The 17,656-nt window shown below is 46.9% G+C and overlaps 1 protein-coding gene across 2 annotated transcripts in view; it reads left to right on the forward strand.

The window, feature by feature from the left end:
- The first annotated feature begins 6,387 nt into the window (after nucleotides 1-6,387).
- TRABD2B (TraB domain containing 2B) overlaps nucleotides 6,388-17,656 on the forward strand; it is a 296,467-nt gene continuing 285,198 nt past the window's right edge. Inside the window, exons 1-2 of one of the 2 annotated variants that reach the window (XM_087733608.1) lie at nucleotides 6,388-6,645; nucleotides 7,162-7,722. In XM_087733608.1, the coding sequence (XP_087589734.1) occupies nucleotides 6,538-6,645; nucleotides 7,162-7,722 (669 nt within the window). In that variant the 5' untranslated portion in view covers nucleotides 6,388-6,537. The remainder of the gene's footprint in view (nucleotides 6,646-7,161; nucleotides 7,723-17,656) is intronic. The other variant, XM_087733609.1, reaches the window with a different exon arrangement.

The following is a 17,656-nucleotide window of genomic DNA, read 5'->3' on the forward strand; positions in this document are numbered from 1 at the left end:
ATTTTGCATGTCCATCATGCATGCTCAAAGCCCCTGGAACAGGAATGTTGTTGGTAAATCAGCTACTTCAGACATATGCACCAAGTTATTGTATTTGCTTGGAATATTCTGCTCCAGGTTAGGAGAAAGACAGTCACGCACAGACTCCTCTTTCAGAAGCACTGCCTTGGAGGGCTGGCTTAGCTGTTTTACGGTAAAGACTCATCCCACTTACAAAGCCCCTCTCAGGCTTCTCATTAATAAATGCCAATGAACATAAAATGATACCAAGGTTGTAGAAACCAATGGCAATCTAGAAACCAGGAAAAGAAAACATAGTGAATGACAATAAAGAGTGGAACATATAAAGGACTCTTGAGCAGCTGAACTCCCAAACATTCTCTGAACACGAAAGAGGGTTGAACTGTTTATGAAATTAAGTGGAGCTTCTGGAACTGCACACTGAACTATGCTGAACAGGAAGAAATCTCTTTGCTTATTAGGCCTCAAGGAGATAATCTATTGTGCTAAAGAAACAGCTACAGCCTTTGCTATGCAGCAGGGAGATTACTCCTGTTCAGGTGGGCGAGTTGCTTTCAGACCTTTTTTTCACCATCTCTCTGATTTAATTTTAGGAATGGAACAGGAATGTTTTGATTAAGTTGCAGATAGAAGACCTCCAAATGACAGGATCCACCATACTTGTAGTAGAAGGACAGCACAGAAGGACAGGCTTCTGCCTCCATGGGCTCAAATCCCGAGTATCTTTGAGAGGATGGGAAAAGGAGCTGAAAAGCATATAATGGAGCATTAATAGCATTCACTTATCCTATCACTTTGTGTGTGCATGTATGCGTGTGTGTATATATATATGTATATATAAACACACTAATATATACAAACATACACACACATAGATACATACACCTTCCTAGGTGTGTGCATATGTAATATTATATACATCCACAAACGCAGACTAAACTTTATACAGAGGGAGAATGCATACCAGAGTCTGACACTGGGAAAGGTTTTCTTCAGCATATTTACACGCCTAGTCTCAGGCAGGATGTGGTCTGTCATTGCAGAGGCCACAGCACAAGGTGAGACTTTGCAAAATGTAATACAAGCTATTAATGCTGGTTGGTCTGCAAAATTCATACCTAGTTCTTAGAAGGGAGGATGTTAGGAGTGAGAGGGGATTTTCTTCAAGAACTAGATGGGTTGTTTCTGGAACGCTGAGACAAAAGACACTGAATTGGACACAGGAGGACAAACAGGCAAGGAAATACATGACTGACTACAGTGACTACATCGTATTGATTGCAATACACAGGAAGAAAGATGTGAAGCATTAAAACAGTTGTGATAATTCAGCAGTTTCAGTGTGACAGCCTTAAGTAGTAGAGGCTTGTTCCTCTGACAGCTGCATGTTTCAAATCATGAATTGCACGACTGAACAATGATGTTATATGTGAATACAACTGCTAACATCAAAATCAATCTTTTGCAGGAAACCCTGTATTTGCTAGACACATCACAGCACAGGTGTCATGGCAAATAACAAGTCATGGCATGATAGCTAGCAGTGCAACTACTTTAGGCTTATTACTTTTTGAGTCCAGGACAGCTACATGTAATGTCACCTGTGCATAAGAGAACAGAGAAATCTAATTAGGATCCTTAATTGGACCTGAGCAACCTGATCTAACATTGAAGTTAACGTTGCTCAGAGTGAGGGTGGTTGGACCACAGACCTCATGAAGTCCCTTACAACGTAAATTATTCTATGATCTGCAGCATACAAAAAGATTGAATCTCATCTGCCATCTCTGGCAGGAGCAGAAGACATCTTTGGCTTCATTCGTGGAAAAAAGAAAAGCTGGGTTCTGACTCTTCCAGTTTTGACATAGGACAGCTTTTGGGAGAATCAGTGGGTCAGCCAGAGCTCCTCATTACAGGAAAGGTGTAAGAAATGCAGAGACTGAAATCCACTGGGTGCTTTGAAATTCTTCAAAAGAAAGTACACCATAGCAGAGACAGAGAAATACTGATATGGCACAGGCCAACAATACAATATTTTTCCTGGGAGGAAGGCGAGAGGAGAAGAGACAAAAGGGTAGTGAGCCCTGTAAGGAGCATGTTCTGATAAAAATGTGTTACGCTTCCCTGCATACAAATACTGATCCCTCACAAGCTGTTTCCTCTCAGATCTAATAATCTTCTTTACCTGTTGGAAACACACTGTAATTACAAGTTCCAATGCCAGCTTCTCATTAACAAAGAAATCTGCCCTCTATTCCATGGGGTTTTGTTTTGCTTGATTAAAGATATTGTTAAAGCCTCCACAAATATTTTTCGTACCCACACGGACTCCTTATTGAATCTGGCTGTCTTCACTTCCTGTCTTAGTACAACTTACTTGCTAAGTTGTTGCCTCACCACACCCCTGAAGTGGTTGCCCTTAAGTGGTTGGTGAAATGATTAATATTTATTTAGTAAAGCTCTTTGAAGATGATACATGACATAAATATCAGCTAACACTATTATGCTTCCCAAAAACAGTATAGCTTTTGTAAGATTAAAAGCCTATTCCCCCATTAGATTTCTTGAAATTTGTTGAAACAAAATAACGTAACCTTCCCTTTGCAGTTTATCCCTCTTATCTCTTCACAGTTTTTAATAGTCAGTATTTCCCATCTGATTAATGCTAATCACATTGTTGTACTGCTTTTACAGCCTTGGGGTTTATTACAAAGCTTCTCTATTACTCCAGATAGGCACAAAACAGTAGCAGGTAGGGAGCAATATAAATTGCCAAAGATCAAAACCATTATTTAATGTTTTTGTAAATATTTACTTTAGAAGCAGACTAAACGTTACTTAAGATTCATTCTAAACTGCTGTGTTTAAAGGAAAAAAATCACGAGGACATATGGAACTCATCTGAAGGAGCAAAAAATGTTACAATTACACAAAAGAATTAATTTCCCTTGCTGTTACCAAAGAGTTGTCTTCATAAAAGCTTGTGGCATGCTTTTGTATCTTAGGTGGAACATTGTGATACATATCATGTGGTTTGTGGTCTCCTCTTCCTACCGCCTGAAGCTCTGGCTGCAGTTTCCCCAACCTGACTGTCCCACCAAATTGGTACACACCCGCATCACGCTCCCACTGGGATTTCTGTTCCTGTTCTGCCTTTTTTTTTTTTTCCCTTCTTCTTAGTCATCTTACCCACAAGCGGCATAAACGAAGGCGAGGCTGTGTTTTCACAGCTAGGCAGTTCTTGCAACATCAGGGCTGAGTTCAGGGAAATGGCTGGAAAACTTGCTATACCCACACACACACACCTGCCTTTTGGCTAATGGAAGCTGAGCACAGTGCCAAAGATGTTTGTTTATTCTTGCCCCGGGTGCTTTGATATGTATGCCATCGATGAGGGTAATCACCCTACCTCACAACACGGCACCCATGACTGAATAGGGCCTCACATCGCCTTATAGACCTCCCAGGCATCTTCTCTAGCACATGATGTATTGGGTCATGTCACTGGAGATGTCCCTACCAGCCTTCTGATGAGGGCCCTCTGTTCTTTCACTACTTTGGAAGAGATCTGGGAAGGAGGTGGAAAGAGGGGAGACCAAGTCAAAGCCACCCAGTCAGGCAAGCGCAGCCATGTCACTTTGGAAGTGGCACCTGCTGAACACAAGGACGCAGTTTGGTCCAGCTGTGAACAAATGCAGTAGTCCCCCATGCTACAGTGTCACGACAGCATCAAGCCGGTAGCTTTTAACTGATTTGTGGCAGCTTAGGGAAAAACAACAGGATGTTGTGTTGTGACTGGTATTAGCCCTTGTGGTATCACATCTGCTGGGACACGGGCTGCACAACCCTTCCTGCTCCAGACTTCATTTCAGGTGAGGGCTCAGCCACCTACAGTGACTCTCCAGCACCCTGCACGCTTGTGGGTGGGCTGGGAGTGCTGAGGCATGTTTGGGAGAAAGGTGGGGCTGCTCAAGAGACCGAGATGGCGTGGGCATATGCAGCCAGGCCCTTCCCTCCCCGTCCTTGTGGGGCTGTGTTGTCACACCGGCAATGCGAGGGCGGCAAGTTGAGAGGCCTCGGTGTCGCGTCCCCCAAGGGCAGGCGGGGCGGGGAGGGCACATGAGAGCTCACTGCCTACAAAGCAGCGCACACCTACCTGCTGCCACACCACATCCCAACAGCACGGGGCCACGGGTGACTCCAGGCCACCGGCTCCCAGTGTGGCCATGACTCGGTTGTCTCACTGGACCATTCTGTGCCGCAGTGACAAGACACTTTGTGGGCTAAAAAACCTTCTGACTCTTTCTGTCCCTCTGTGTCTTTCCCTTATCTGAACCGTATCCCTCAGGGTAGAACCAGAAAGTTAAATATTTCTTTGCAGGAACTAGAAACGCCGGGTGGAAAACCAATTCCCTGCTCCTTTGTATGATTTTTACCTGGCTGGAAGATCTGGGAGGAGAGGAGAGAAAAGATGATGAGAGTCCTCACTTAGAAAGGAGCTGCTGGTCCGGACGCCGCGGTGAGAACACTCTCCTGCCTCTGGAGGCCCGGAGCAGAGCCCACAGGACACGCACACGGTGGTTTGAAAGGCCCTTTAGCAGCCTGCATAGCTGCATTTGTTCACCAGTCACCACAGCAAGTGGTATCCCTCTCAGTCTTCACGGGGCAGTCAGGAAACCACGTTTATAACCAGCTAGGCCTGAGTCTGCCTCTGTCCTTGGCAAAACCCCTGCGGGCTCCACTCTGAGTTTTGCCAGAGCAAGGACCCCGCCTCATACTGGTGATTAATGTATTTCATCAAGCAAACTTTGGTAGTTTTGATTCTTCCTCAATACAGCGAGGAACTTTCTAATTTTGGAAAGGGTTCGCAGTCGTGGAGGTGGTGGAAAAGTTGGGATCCAGATGGACTCTGCTGTGTACACTGCATACAGCAGGCTGGACGCCCAGGACCACCAACGCAGCAGGGCTGGGCGGTGTCCCGCAGGGAGAAGGGGCTATGTCCGGCACCCCGACCTCCATCCCTGCCCCAAATGGATCCAGAGGCAGGAGTTCCTGCAGGCGGCGGCAACAGGCGTTGTCAGCCTGTCCTCTCCTCTGAAACCACACAGCTTTAACAGAGGTAGGCACTCGGGAGGAGGCTTGTGTTGCAGCTTCTGGACTCGAGCGCCTGCTGCAACAACCTCCAAAGAAAGCTCCAGTCCCTCAGGGATCCTGGATGTGCTCCTGTCACCAAGAACCAGCTCAGGTCTTGTTGGAGGAAGGTGCTTCGTCCTGAGGCTTTTCAGTCCGAGTGGAAGCTGGATATCTAACTGTGAGAGCAGGACAGATGCACGTTGTGAAAACCCACAGAGAGGTCTCCTTCCATCCTCCTGTGAGGCTGAGGAGGCAGGGGACGCCCCTGAGGCAGCCATCCTGTCGAGGACAGCTGAGGCGCAGGGTAGGGTGCCACCAGCGTCCTGCAGGGCCCACGTCCTTGACCTGCCCTCCACCCCGGCGCTCAGCGAGGCCTGGCTGCCCCCGGCTTCGGAGGGGCCAGAGGAAGGCGGCGCCTGTGGGGACATGTCGCCTCACGCCTGGGAGCCGAGCGGGGTGAGAGCAAGTCGGCGAAGGGCTGGGGGGGGGCGCCTCAGGGCATCCCCTCAGGAGCCGGCTGCTCTCAGTTCCTTCCCGGGACAAGCCTTGTCGGTGTGATTTTGTCACACTTTTTGAGTGCGGGAATGTGGAAACTTTTCCATTTTCTGTTTTTAGTGTTGAAAGCGAGGGAAGCGCCGCGCAGGTGCCGCCGCGGCTGAGGGGCGGCGGGCGAGGCGGCGGCAGGCGAGGCGGGAACGCCGCCGCCCTCCAGCCGCGGCCGCGCGCGGCTGCGCTGGGCCGCCATCGCCCCCTGGCGGCGGCCCCTTGCGGCGGCCCTTGGCGGGAGGCGCGGGCGGGCCGGGGCGGCTGCGCGAAACTTTCCGCCGGCGCCCGAGTTTGGCCTCCCCGGTGCGGTGTGCGCCGCCGCCCCGCGCAGCAGCGCCCGCCTCTCCCGGGGTGCCGCGGGAGCCCCTCTTGGCCGCCGAATTTAAAAAAAAAAGTATTATAATTTTTTTACTTTTTTATTTTCTGGCTATTTCCTTCCCCCCCCCCCCCCTGCCGCCCGCCCCAACCTCCTCCCGAACCGGCGGGGCGGGAAGGGAGCTTCTTCGGTCTGCAAAATCAAAGCATGGCGGAGGCTGGCGATGAGAACCGTCCTCCCCAAAGCATCCAGCGCCTCTGACAAGCCCGGAGCCAGAGGGGGTGGGGGTGGGAAAGGGCGGGAGGGGGGAGAGCATGGGAGGGAGGGGGCGGCCAGTCCTTCCCCCTGCACTTGTCAGATGCAGATGGGACTGGCAAAGTTTGTTTGAATAAAAAAAAAAAAAAAAGCCAAAAAAAAAAGGGGGAAGAGCAGGAGGAGGGGGAGGGAAAAAAAAAAAAAGATCCTAGAAATCCAAAAAGGCTCATCTGGGAAGGAGAGAGAGGAGAGCGAGAGGAAGCGGGATGCAACTCAACCTGACGCTGATCTGCTTCGTCTTCGGGGGGTTCCTGCCCGACGCCGCGGCCCGGCGGGAGCAGATGGACACGGGGCAGTGCGACCTGCCCCGCTCGGTGAGCCGGGCCGGGCCGGGCCGGGGGGCGCGGCCGCGGTCGCTCGGGGATGCGCGGCTGGACGCGGCGCTCCGCGGAGCCGCCGGGGCGCGGGGGGGGGGGGGGGGCGCGGAGAGGGGGCGCGGGTGGGAGGGCCCCCCCCCCTCCGTGCGTGTGCGCGCGGCCCACGCGGACACGCGTGGCCCCGCAGGTGTGGCGCTGCCCCGCGTGTCCCCCGCGAGGGGCGCGGTGTGGCGGCGAGGGCGCACGGCCGCGGGGAGGGGGCCCCTCGCCGGGTGCGAGTCCGGAGGGATGCGGCGGCCGGGTGGGTGCCCGTGGGGGAGAGCGGGGGTCACGGCGGGGCTCTGTCCGAGGCGGGCCTCTCCGTGCCCGCGGGCTTTGCTTGCTCCAAGCCCGGCAAGGGCTTGTGCGGGGAGATGGGGCAGAGGAACCCCCCAGGGGTGGTGTATCCCCGTGGGCTGCCTCCCGCCCCTCTGTCCCTCCGCCACTGACCAGCCCCCGCTGTTGTCCCCCCAGCAAGGAGAGCTCAACTCCTTCCTCTGGACCATCCGCCGCGACCCCCCCGCCTATCTCTTTGGCACCATCCACGTGCCCTACACGCGGGTGTGGGACTTCATCCCCGACAACTCCAAGGCCGCCTTCCACGCCAGCTCCAGTGTCTACTTCGAGCTGGACCTCACCGACCCGTACACCATCTCGGGGCTGGCCAGCTGCCAGATGCTGCCCCACGGGGAGAACCTGCAGGACGTGCTGCCCCGGGAGCTGTACCGCCGCCTCAAACGCCACCTGGACTACATCAAGCTGATGCTGCCCCACTGGATGACCCCGGACCAGCGGGGCAAAGGGCTCTATGCCGACTACCTCTTCAACGCCATCGCCGGCAACTGGGAGCGCAAGAGGCCTGTCTGGGTGATGCTCATGGTGAACTCCTTGACGGAGACGGACATCCGCTCCAGAGGGGTGCCGGTGCTCGATCTCTACCTTGCCCAGGAGGCCGAGAGGATGAAGAAGACGACGGGTGCGGTGGAGAGGGTGGAGGAGCAGTGTCACCCGCTGAACGGGCTCAACTTCTCCCAGGTAAGGAGGCTCCTGGGCCTCATGGCTTATCACAGAGGTAGGGGATGCTCTCCTCACGTTTCGGTTGGTTTATGGGGGCGAACCCCAAGCCTGTTGCAGTGGGGTGGGTCACTCATGGGCCTCAGCAGCCTTTGTGTCAGGCAGCCCATTCTCCATCGCGCCGATCCATGCTGCCTGCAAAAATCCTGCGATGTGCGCAGCGAGTTTATCATGTGTATTAGTTATTTGAGAGGCAAATGTCCAGGGTGTGAATGTGTGTGTCTGCTGGCTTGCCACTTGTGAGGGAAACTTCCATGCCTCCCGTCCTGTACTGGAGCTGGGTAAAAAGTGATTTTTTTTTTGTTAGTTTGTTTGTTTTTAAATAAAGCAGTTCTGTGGTACTCATCGGGAAGAGGATGAAGCATGAACAATGAAAAATGAAATTTCAACATTGTTCAAATAGATTTAAGTACAAGCAAACTGTCGGTCATCTTTTTAGTAGTCACTGCAGGTCAAAACAAACTGGCTCGTATTGCCCTCATGTACTGGGGGAAATTAAGTCTGCGATCTGCATGGATTTTTTTCGTTTTAGAACAGGTAAAGTTCAGCAAAAAGAAAAGGATGTAGACTAAGAAACAGAAGTTATTGGTGTAACTGGACTCGAGAATTCTTTCAGTGGATTTAGCTTTAAACAACGAAATACTAAGCTATGCGATCTATTTCATTTCAGTGGATTAATCAGGAAGACAGTCACAGCTATTGACTTTGCTTTGTGAAACTGTTTATATGAAATCAGATTTACTAGAAATTCAGGAAATGAATGTGTGTGGAAGAAAACAAACAATCCAGGGGAAATTTAAGATGGTGTCAGTTACTGCTGTGATATTTTGTTTTTAACCTGCTTTTCGTCATTAGTTTTGGATCAGCTATTTCCAGCTTTATCTTACTGTCCTACTTTGAGCAAAAAAATTCTTGGCGATGTGGGAATAAGGATTAAAGGACTGGTCTTTGGAGTGATTAAAATGTCCTTAGAGTGCCTTCACCCCCTTCTCCCCTGACATCTAGTGGGAACTGTTTTAAGGGAGAAAAGTCTGGCTTTCACTAACATTTGGTTCATCCGATATTTCAACTAGCAGTCCAACTCTGCATAAAGCCTTCATAGGAGAAGATTGGTTGCATACACTTTTGGAGGGATTTTCTTGTTTATCAACAAAAATAATTAAAAGAAAGCCCCTCAGGACCTTTCCATTAATTAACACACACGCAAAACAAGGAATTCGTTTTACCCTGTTCTGTTTGAAAGGTTTAAGTGCCTATCCTCTCTGTTGAACCCTTTCTTTAAGGTGAGGTAAAAATAATTAACCATTCCAGACATCCAATAGCATTTGGTTGTATTAGGTCAAAAATGGCAGTTAGAATCAAGCACATGAAAGCACTTGGTTAAAAATGTACCACTTGGAAGCCTTTTAAATGTGAATCATATTACATTTTTTTCTTTTTAGAGAGAGAGAAAGAGAGAGTGACAGAGAGAGGAAAAAGGACAGAATACAAAACTCACTCCTGCTCTTACCATAATTCTGTTTTTCTCTCATTCTCTAAATTTTAAATAGAAACAAAAATTTCCCCTTTGTTTGCTACAATAATGATCTAAAAAAGAACAGCAAAGGTATTACTGCTATTGGCAAGTAAAGGACAGTCATTTATGCAAAAAGTTTGTGCTGATTAAGAAAATACATTACATTTTAATTATTACAGAGAATTGACATTGCTGCTAAAATAAATCAGTGTTCAGGAGCATTTTTCCTAGATGGAAGCTTCTTCTGGGAATAAGGCCACCAGAACAACATGAGACAAAAATTAAACAAAACAAACCAGATATTTATTTTCTTGCTTCCTCTAGATTTCATTCATCCTGACACCTGGCTAGTTGTTTAACAATTGTCATTTGTAATGTTATCAGACTGTCTGGCAGTCCTACTGCTTGGCGTATTACTGTGCTAATTTAGTGGAGTGGATTACTATTGCTAAGTGTCGCCTCCCAATTCCAGGTCTTGAAGCCTTCCTTAAGCAACACATAATTAAAACATACTAAAATGGAAATCAGAAATTGAGCAGCTTTTGTCTTGGAGGGTATTTGCACAGTTTGATGAGAACATCTGTGATAAATTACAGTCCCAAATCTGCTAAGGGCATCAGCAGATTTTACCTGTTTTCAGCATTACTGTTACGGGAATACTGCACGTACTTTCTGCATTCAGAATTCAGGTTTTAAAACTGTGCCTTGCTGAATCATTTCAATGCTTTTGTTTCCCCCGTCCCCAAAGTCCAGTATTTTTGCCCTTAGCAAATTAAAAAAGAAAAAAAGCTTTTTTTTTTTTTTACTTCTTCCCCTCAAAGGCAGCTTTGTGCTACTGCAAATATTTAATCTGACTACATGCACCAAATCTGTTAATCTGATACCGTCAGGTGGAGGAAACCTAGGAGTGGTCCCGATGTGGTACTTGGTTTTGATCTGCTCTGAAAGAAAGCGGATACACTTGCATTTTTGACCAGGAACGATCTTTGAAACGTTCTGTGCGTCGCTTTGAAATGTTGATTGTCTTAGCCGGATGAAAAGATTAAGGTGGCTCATATAATTGGCTGCTTCCTGGAGAGCCAACTCTTGCAGGTAGAGCACGGAGCATTGTTTTCTGTTGTAAACCCAGAAACTTTGTAGTTTGATGCTCTGCTCCCCCTGAAACCTCTGCTCAGTGTTTCATGCTGCTCTTCCAAACCAGCACCGCTCTGATCGCTCTTCTTTCCCGCTGACCGGCTGCTTTCCTGCACGGCATGCAGAGGGAGCATCCTCACTCCCCCTGGGACTCCAGCAGCTGCTGGTCACACAAAATCTGGACCCTGTATACATCCATACAGCTATACAATGCCTGTATACAATACAGGTATTGTATAGCTGGTGGTAAGGTGTCTGAATCGCAGCAAAAGGCTGGGTTGGGAGCCTGGCAACAGGGGAATTCAGATCAAGTTTGGGTCAGATGATTGAAATTTCACCGCTCCTTGGTATACAAAGTTTCAGGGTTTTCACTGAAGGTGGGACAGAAAGAGCTGAGAGGCACGCAAAGAAGAGGAAGCAGACAACTTTTCTGTTTGACAGCACAGATGTTTATTTACTGAGTGGCCAGAAAGTGCAAAATCAAGTGGGCCACGACTGAGAAGAGCTGGTGAGGGGCCGATGGCGTTCAGGGCCTTCCCCTGTTGGGATGCCAGCAGAGGCACTGCGGCAGGGGCCATGACAGGCTGTGAGGACTTGTCCATGCATCCTGTGAGGGCCAGCTTGGGATCGGGTGAAGCTTTCCCATCCTCTTTGTGACCCTCACACAGGTCTGTGGTGAAAAGCTCTCCCCAGGCTGACATATACTGTTGTTGGAGTAAGGAGGATGCTGACAGTGATTCCTATAGCTGCTCAGGTCCGACTGTGTCCACCCTGATCACCCAGGGCTGCAGTGGGACCCCTGCTCAGCCCCAGGGGTTAGCGCCCTCGGGCAGCATCGCATCCCCACTAAAAGCCTGTGCAGTTAGCAAGGGGAAGGTCTTACTCCTCTGCCCAAACCGTTCTGGCCTGGGGAGGTGGATGGTAGCTCTCACTCGTGTTTGATCCTGTCTCTCAGCAGGATCCCCAGACTGAGACAGTGTTGTCCCTTCCTCCAAGTTAGAAATAAAATCCCTCTCCCATCCCATCCCAAGCTCACTCTCTTCAGGGAGAATCTGCATTCAGCCTGTGCCAGATGCCCTTAATCCCGAGGTTCGTGAGGGGAATTTTGTGTCAGGGCCGGACTCCATCCTGACCTGTAGGTGGGGGAAGCCGTCAGGCCGGAGGGGACCCGCCAGCACCCCCTTTTCTCTCCCGACACTGGTCGGGGCTTGCAAAGCCCTGACTCGAGTCTTCTCCAGCCTGTATCATTTCCAACTGCAGGGGGAGATGTTAAATATCAAACCGGTGTTGATTGGATCAGAGACGGCCTCAAAGAAAGAAACCTTAGACCGTGCCAGATTAAACTTCACACTTCACCATTCTTCCCCTTTTATTTCTCTGCCGCCTCATTCTCTGCACAAATAAACCTCGTCTCCCTGCTTTCTACCAATGAGACAGCATTCAAGGGGCAGGAATGACTTTGTTAACAAAATCAGTCTTCATTTCCCAGGTCCTGCTGTTCCATCAAACCCTGGGACATGGCAGCTTTGATTACTCTAGTGATAGGATTAGAGGGGGAACAAGTGCTGTTTAATAAAAGGCCGATGGGTGGTCCATCACGTTTTGGTCACTGACAGATCTGCAGTCTTGAAGCTGGACATTCAGTGGCAAAACAGCACGACGCAGTAATACATAGACAGGGCCACGGCCTGGGCTTGCTATTCCATCTCCCCTATCCCCTTGAAAAATTAAACATTTCTGTGATCACAAAGCTGGGGTTCTTGGAGCTGACAGGGACTAGTATAACTGACTTCAAGGGAAATTTATCTGTTTATACTAATGAAAGATTCAGGCTCAGAGTTTTCCAAACTGGATTAAAGGGCTCAGTTTCAGAGCTAGTTGACTTTTGACAGTCTGTGTAGTTTATTTGATGGAGTATTATTGATTTTTTTTTATTTTTTATCTGTTTTAAAGAAAAGTGGGTTTTGCCTAATAGAAATCATGCCTTTTTGCTTCCAAAAAATTTCAGGCTTCATGAAAAGTTTTCAAAAATAGCTTAGTATCATCTCTTCTGATTGTTGAAAGAAAAGTTGTTAAATAGTTTGATTATATGTAGTTATACATAGTGCATATAGTTTTCAGCTTGCTGGCTTTAATTAAACTGTCACCCTCTTCACCCCCCCGCACCCTGGGGTAAAAATATTCCCCCAGTAAAATTAACCTTGGGGTAGAAATCCGTACAGCAGAAATAGAAATCCTTCCATTTAACTCCTTTTGAATACTAGTGGAGCTGCTTTACCTCTTTACCGGGGGAACTGTTGAGGGTGAAACTATGCAGGTATTGAAACTACAGTAGTCACAGTAACACCTGAAAGGATCAGCAGCTGATGTTTTATAGCTGTAACTAACTGTACGTGTTGCTCTTTACAGCCAGTTACTGTGTGATTCTTCACCACAGCCCCCTTGAAAGGCCCACCCTGGCATTTGATGCCTATTAAGAAAAAAGCCAGTCAGTTAATGATGGCTCGAGGGGGAGCTGGCAATTCGTCTATTGTGTTTATTGTGTATATAACTGTAAGAAGTGTTTGTAGAACAGGTTAGATACAAGCCCTTCCCTCTGATCCTTCACACCTCCCTTGGTAAGATCCAAGCCCAGGACAGGTGTACCGTACCTGCCTTCCATGAGCAGATCTGAAGAGGGCTCTGCTGGTTGATTTGTTTGCAAAATTATGGGTGCTGTTTGTGATCATTTTTTAGGCAGGAATTGCATCTCTGTAAGGCGGGCTTTAGCAGGAACAAACCCGCAGAAAACAGCGACAAACAAGCCTGGCACTCAGGGGAGTCCCTATCATGTTTAAGGCAGCTGAACATTACCAATGTCAAATTGCAGAATTGTGCCATTTTTTTCTGTGTGTGTGGCGAGAGGCGAGTTGAGGTCAGAGCGTGGTCTCTTTGGCTCCGGCGATGCCTGGTCCCAGCAGCAGGAAGCCCTGATACTGCTGCAGTGTGACAGGCATGGGGAGCAGCCGGGCACGCACTTTGTTCCCTGGATGAGATTCACTCCCCGAGCTCTGCTTCGGAGAAAGGGATCAGAAGAGGGACAGATGACCCAAATCCGTCCCCATACTTAGGCACTAATGCTGCTTTCAAATCCCTGGAGCAGTTTGCCACCTCTGAGCTGCTCACCCAGTAAGTGCAAAATACCCCCCTCTTCAGTAAATGGTATTTCCACAGCGATGATTTTCTCTCTGTATGTTGTCTGTTGTCAGTTTCTGATGCTGTTGCAACAGCAGTCAGGATCCTGCCGGAGGCCCAGACTGCTTTGCTTATAAACAGAACAAACCATTGACCTTAAAAACCTCAACTTCAAGTATAGTGCAACCTACAGTCCTCAGAAAGTCTTTAACAGCCTCCCCTCAGCTCCCTAGTGAGTAGCAATCCACGTTATAAAGCCAGCCCACATCATTCAGGCTAGTCAGAGGTTCCTGTATTGAAAAGGCCAGAAATGATCTTAAGCAAGGGCACTCATTCACCTTGCACTCCTGTGGAGACGGAGATCAGTGGCAGGGCTCCTGGCAAAGCATATTTGGGAACTTCAGAGTAACATAGTGTAAAATAACAGGTTTCCCCTGTGCTAGGCTTTACACTGCAAACCCTTATTAATCTCTTCACTGTCATTAGGAGTTGATGAGACAGGTAAAAGGCAGAAGAAATCACAGAGTTACTGCTTGAGCCACATCAAATTGGTGTGATTCCTTTCATCTTTTGGTCCTATGAAAGGGGTTCCCTGCATGTTTGGATGAGGGACCGTAAAATGACTTCCCCAGAGCACAGTGTTTAGAACAGCACAAAAATGGAGATTTTCAGCAACGACCAGCGTTTTGGGAACTTCATTTTTTTAACTTTCAAGAGTCAGCGTTAGAAGAGCCCTGTTTTGGAGGGAAACATATCTGCCTCATGTCCACACACTTTCCCAAATCCCTCTTTTAAGCTGACAAGCAATTCAGATCCTAGATGCTATTAGACTTAAAATCCACAGGAAACACTGTGGGTTGATCACAAAACTTCAATATCTTTCTGAACCCCTCGAATTATTTATAGGTTGCAGTCACTAAGACATTTTTCTGAACATTGCAACAATTTGTGAACCTAATACTCTTTCTTTAGCCCATAAAGCATTATGGTTTCCAGCTCGCTTGAGACACCAGAAATTAAACTGGTGCCTGCAGAGCTTAAAACTGCAGATATCAGTGTTTGAACTTAATGTTTCAGTTCTTGGACTGGACTTGGAACAGGGCTATACTGTCTGCAGAGTGGGAACTGACATGCAACTAAAATGCATGGCTGGTTGTATCCATCACAACAGCTAGTAGTTATGGCATCTCATTCATCTCCATAGATTTGCTTTTTCTGGTGTTCAAGAGAACAATATAGCTGCCTTGTGTTATTGTTTATTGGATCTAGTTGTCATTTAAATGCACAGAGAATTAGAAGTGACATGGTTAATACCTGTGTCAGAAGCTCAAGCAGGAATTAGCACAGATGACTGCTGCTTTTATCACTAGTTATTCTAACAGCAGTCCTTACCATTTGGGTTTCCAATTTTTAGAGCTTCTGCTGCAAGTCATTTCAGGACTTCTAGCACAATATAAATGAAAGTTGCTAAAAACTGTAAATTAAAACCATGTGTTCAGCATTTTGGGATGGATGTTGTATGACTTGAGGAGGCTGATTAGCAAAAGTATTTTTAGTTTGAATGAGATCAAAGACCCTAGATTTTCCACTCTGAGGGTCATTTAACATAGGCCTAGACACCCCATTTCTCATCATACATAGACTCCCATAGGCCAGTTATGCCTGAAGAAATCATCATCCCTGAAATATTGTAATTAGATGTATTATCAGTGGACCACTGCTGATCACCTCTGTCCCAGGCACTGCAACAACACTGAGGGTTGAAGAGTCTTGCAGACGTCTAAAGGAAGTTTTATTACTGACTTCTTCAAAATCAGTGTTACAGCCCAGGCCAGTGGGTAGTGGTGTTAGATGTGAAAGACCATTGGTATGAATCAAATCCTACATATTGTACTCATTCCAGAGTGTCCCTTGAAGCCAGGGATAACACTGAACTATTCCCAGAAACTCCCGTGGGCAAATAGTGAAAGGATTGTAAAAAAAGAAAAAGAAAGTGTTCTGATTTCTTCTTTTCCTAGGCTCAGTTAATGTGGAAGTTATGAAACCTTTCAAATGAATTCCAGTCCAGAGGTTCTTCATGCTTGGGTATCCCTGCAAAATCACAGAGTTCGTTGAGGTGGGCATGGAGAAAGGCTAGCAATTCAGTCATAGCCAACATGTTAGCTGTAACAACACAATTAAGGGAATAACACTAAATGCTTTACAGTTTCCCCAGATTGCATCAAACTTGCTTCTTCTACCCTAACTCTTGTATTGGGTCACCCATTGGGAGACACAGATATCCCCAATACATAAAACAGAGAAGAAGCTGCCTTCATAGAGCAAAGCAATATTCACCAGGCTCCCTTCATGAGCCAAGGAATGAGAAAAAGGAAACAAATCTTTAAGTTATTTTCAAACCTCTTTCCATTTTAATAAAAGTCAATTTATGAGGAACACAGGGAAAATATTTCTTTAAAGTAGGAGATTCTATGTCTTGAAAGTATCCCCTCAATATTTTAGAGACTGTATTAAATCCAAGGTCTCCATTAGGCTCCCTCACTTTTGTTAACAATCACAATGAAGACTGATTATTCTCTGTACACTTTCTGCCACCGCACCAATTTTGCTTTCCTTTGATTTCTTGCAGGCTTTTCCTATTACAGGTGACAGCATAATAGTGATGGGGAATATTTATTTAAATGTGAGACAAAATGCTCACAGTATAGGGGTTTGCAGAGTCAGCAGAGGGGGAGAGGGCAAAAGGGTGATTTGAGAAACATACCCGGCTTTTTGAAGGTCTTTATTTCTGGCATGTGATTGATTTACAATTTTAGAAATTATCATTGAGATTAATGTTATTCCAGCAGTATTCCATGTCCCAGTGTGTCCCATTAGTTCAAAGCACTGGTAAAATCATCATAGCACTATTAATTGCAAAAGACCTAAGCCTTACACCATGTGAAGAGCTGGTCCTGGCATGCTGGGAGCTAACTGGGATACTAACTTGTAGTTTGCTTTCAAGCTCAGGTAATTCTTTATTTTTTGGATACTACGGGAGCAAGAGAGGCTCAAGTATGCTAAAGGGTATGAAAATGATTGTTTACTATACTGTTAACTATACAGTAAACCCCTTCCTTTTCGTAATGACTTTCTTTCCTGGTTAATACAGGAAAAAGCTAGAAAGACCATTCTCAAAAAAGCTCATTATTTGCTTGCTGAAGAAAATAACTCACCAAGACATAGAATTGAACTCAAGTTTCTAGTACCAAGTTATGGGCTAAACAATTCTAATATGGCCTGGCCTTCAAAAAACTGGGATGTTTTATTGGTAGACAGCTGCAAGCAAACTGAAGTTCAGTTCCTTCAGCATTTCTCCCTTCCATTTGCAGAACACCAGGGAGGTATTTTCTTTGCTTAAGGGTGTGAGCAGCAGACCATGAGACCAGGTTATACCATCCTGAAATAATACAGGTCTTTTGGTGGCAAGATGAAGTTCAGAGGGTCAAGGCAGCAGACGTTTGCAGGCATGAAACACTGTTTGACTTTATGAATTGGCTTTTCGCTGTATGCAGACTTGCACTGACTAGCTTTTTACACAGCTAATTGTGCAAGGCCAGGGAGGATTTTCTTTATTAACTCAAGTGGCTTGGCTGTGAAATGAGACATACTGTACAGTATATAATTCAAGCTCACTTTCAAAGACATTTTTGTTGAAGCTGGGTATCCAGAGAGACCTGAGCCTTTAACATGTATGCATCTGAAACACGCTCTAGAAACTTAATAATTTAAGGTCAGCATTTACACTGGTTCATGTTCCAGTAATGGAATAGTGCTTGCTTTAAAAAACTACTCTATTTATATCTTAATGTATAAAGGTGTATTTTTTCTGAGAAAGAAACTGACTGCTTTGGGCACTTGCTGTGTGTTAACTATGACTGGATAAGCTTGTAAGGGACGTACCACATAGAGACTTCAGCAAATCATGGCTCTGAAGTTGAAAGAAAGCATACTTGGGTGCGCTTGGTGTACATTCTCAAACCTGAAAGTATTAGCTGTTGAGAGTCACTTGTAGTAGTACCCTTTTGCATC

The sequence above is a fragment of the Nipponia nippon genome, unplaced genomic scaffold (assembly GCF_047370975.1).
Source record: "Nipponia nippon isolate SJK-2023a ecotype South Korea unplaced genomic scaffold, ASM4737097v1 scaffold_5, whole genome shotgun sequence".
Lineage (NCBI taxonomy): Eukaryota > Metazoa > Chordata > Aves > Pelecaniformes > Threskiornithidae > Nipponia > Nipponia nippon.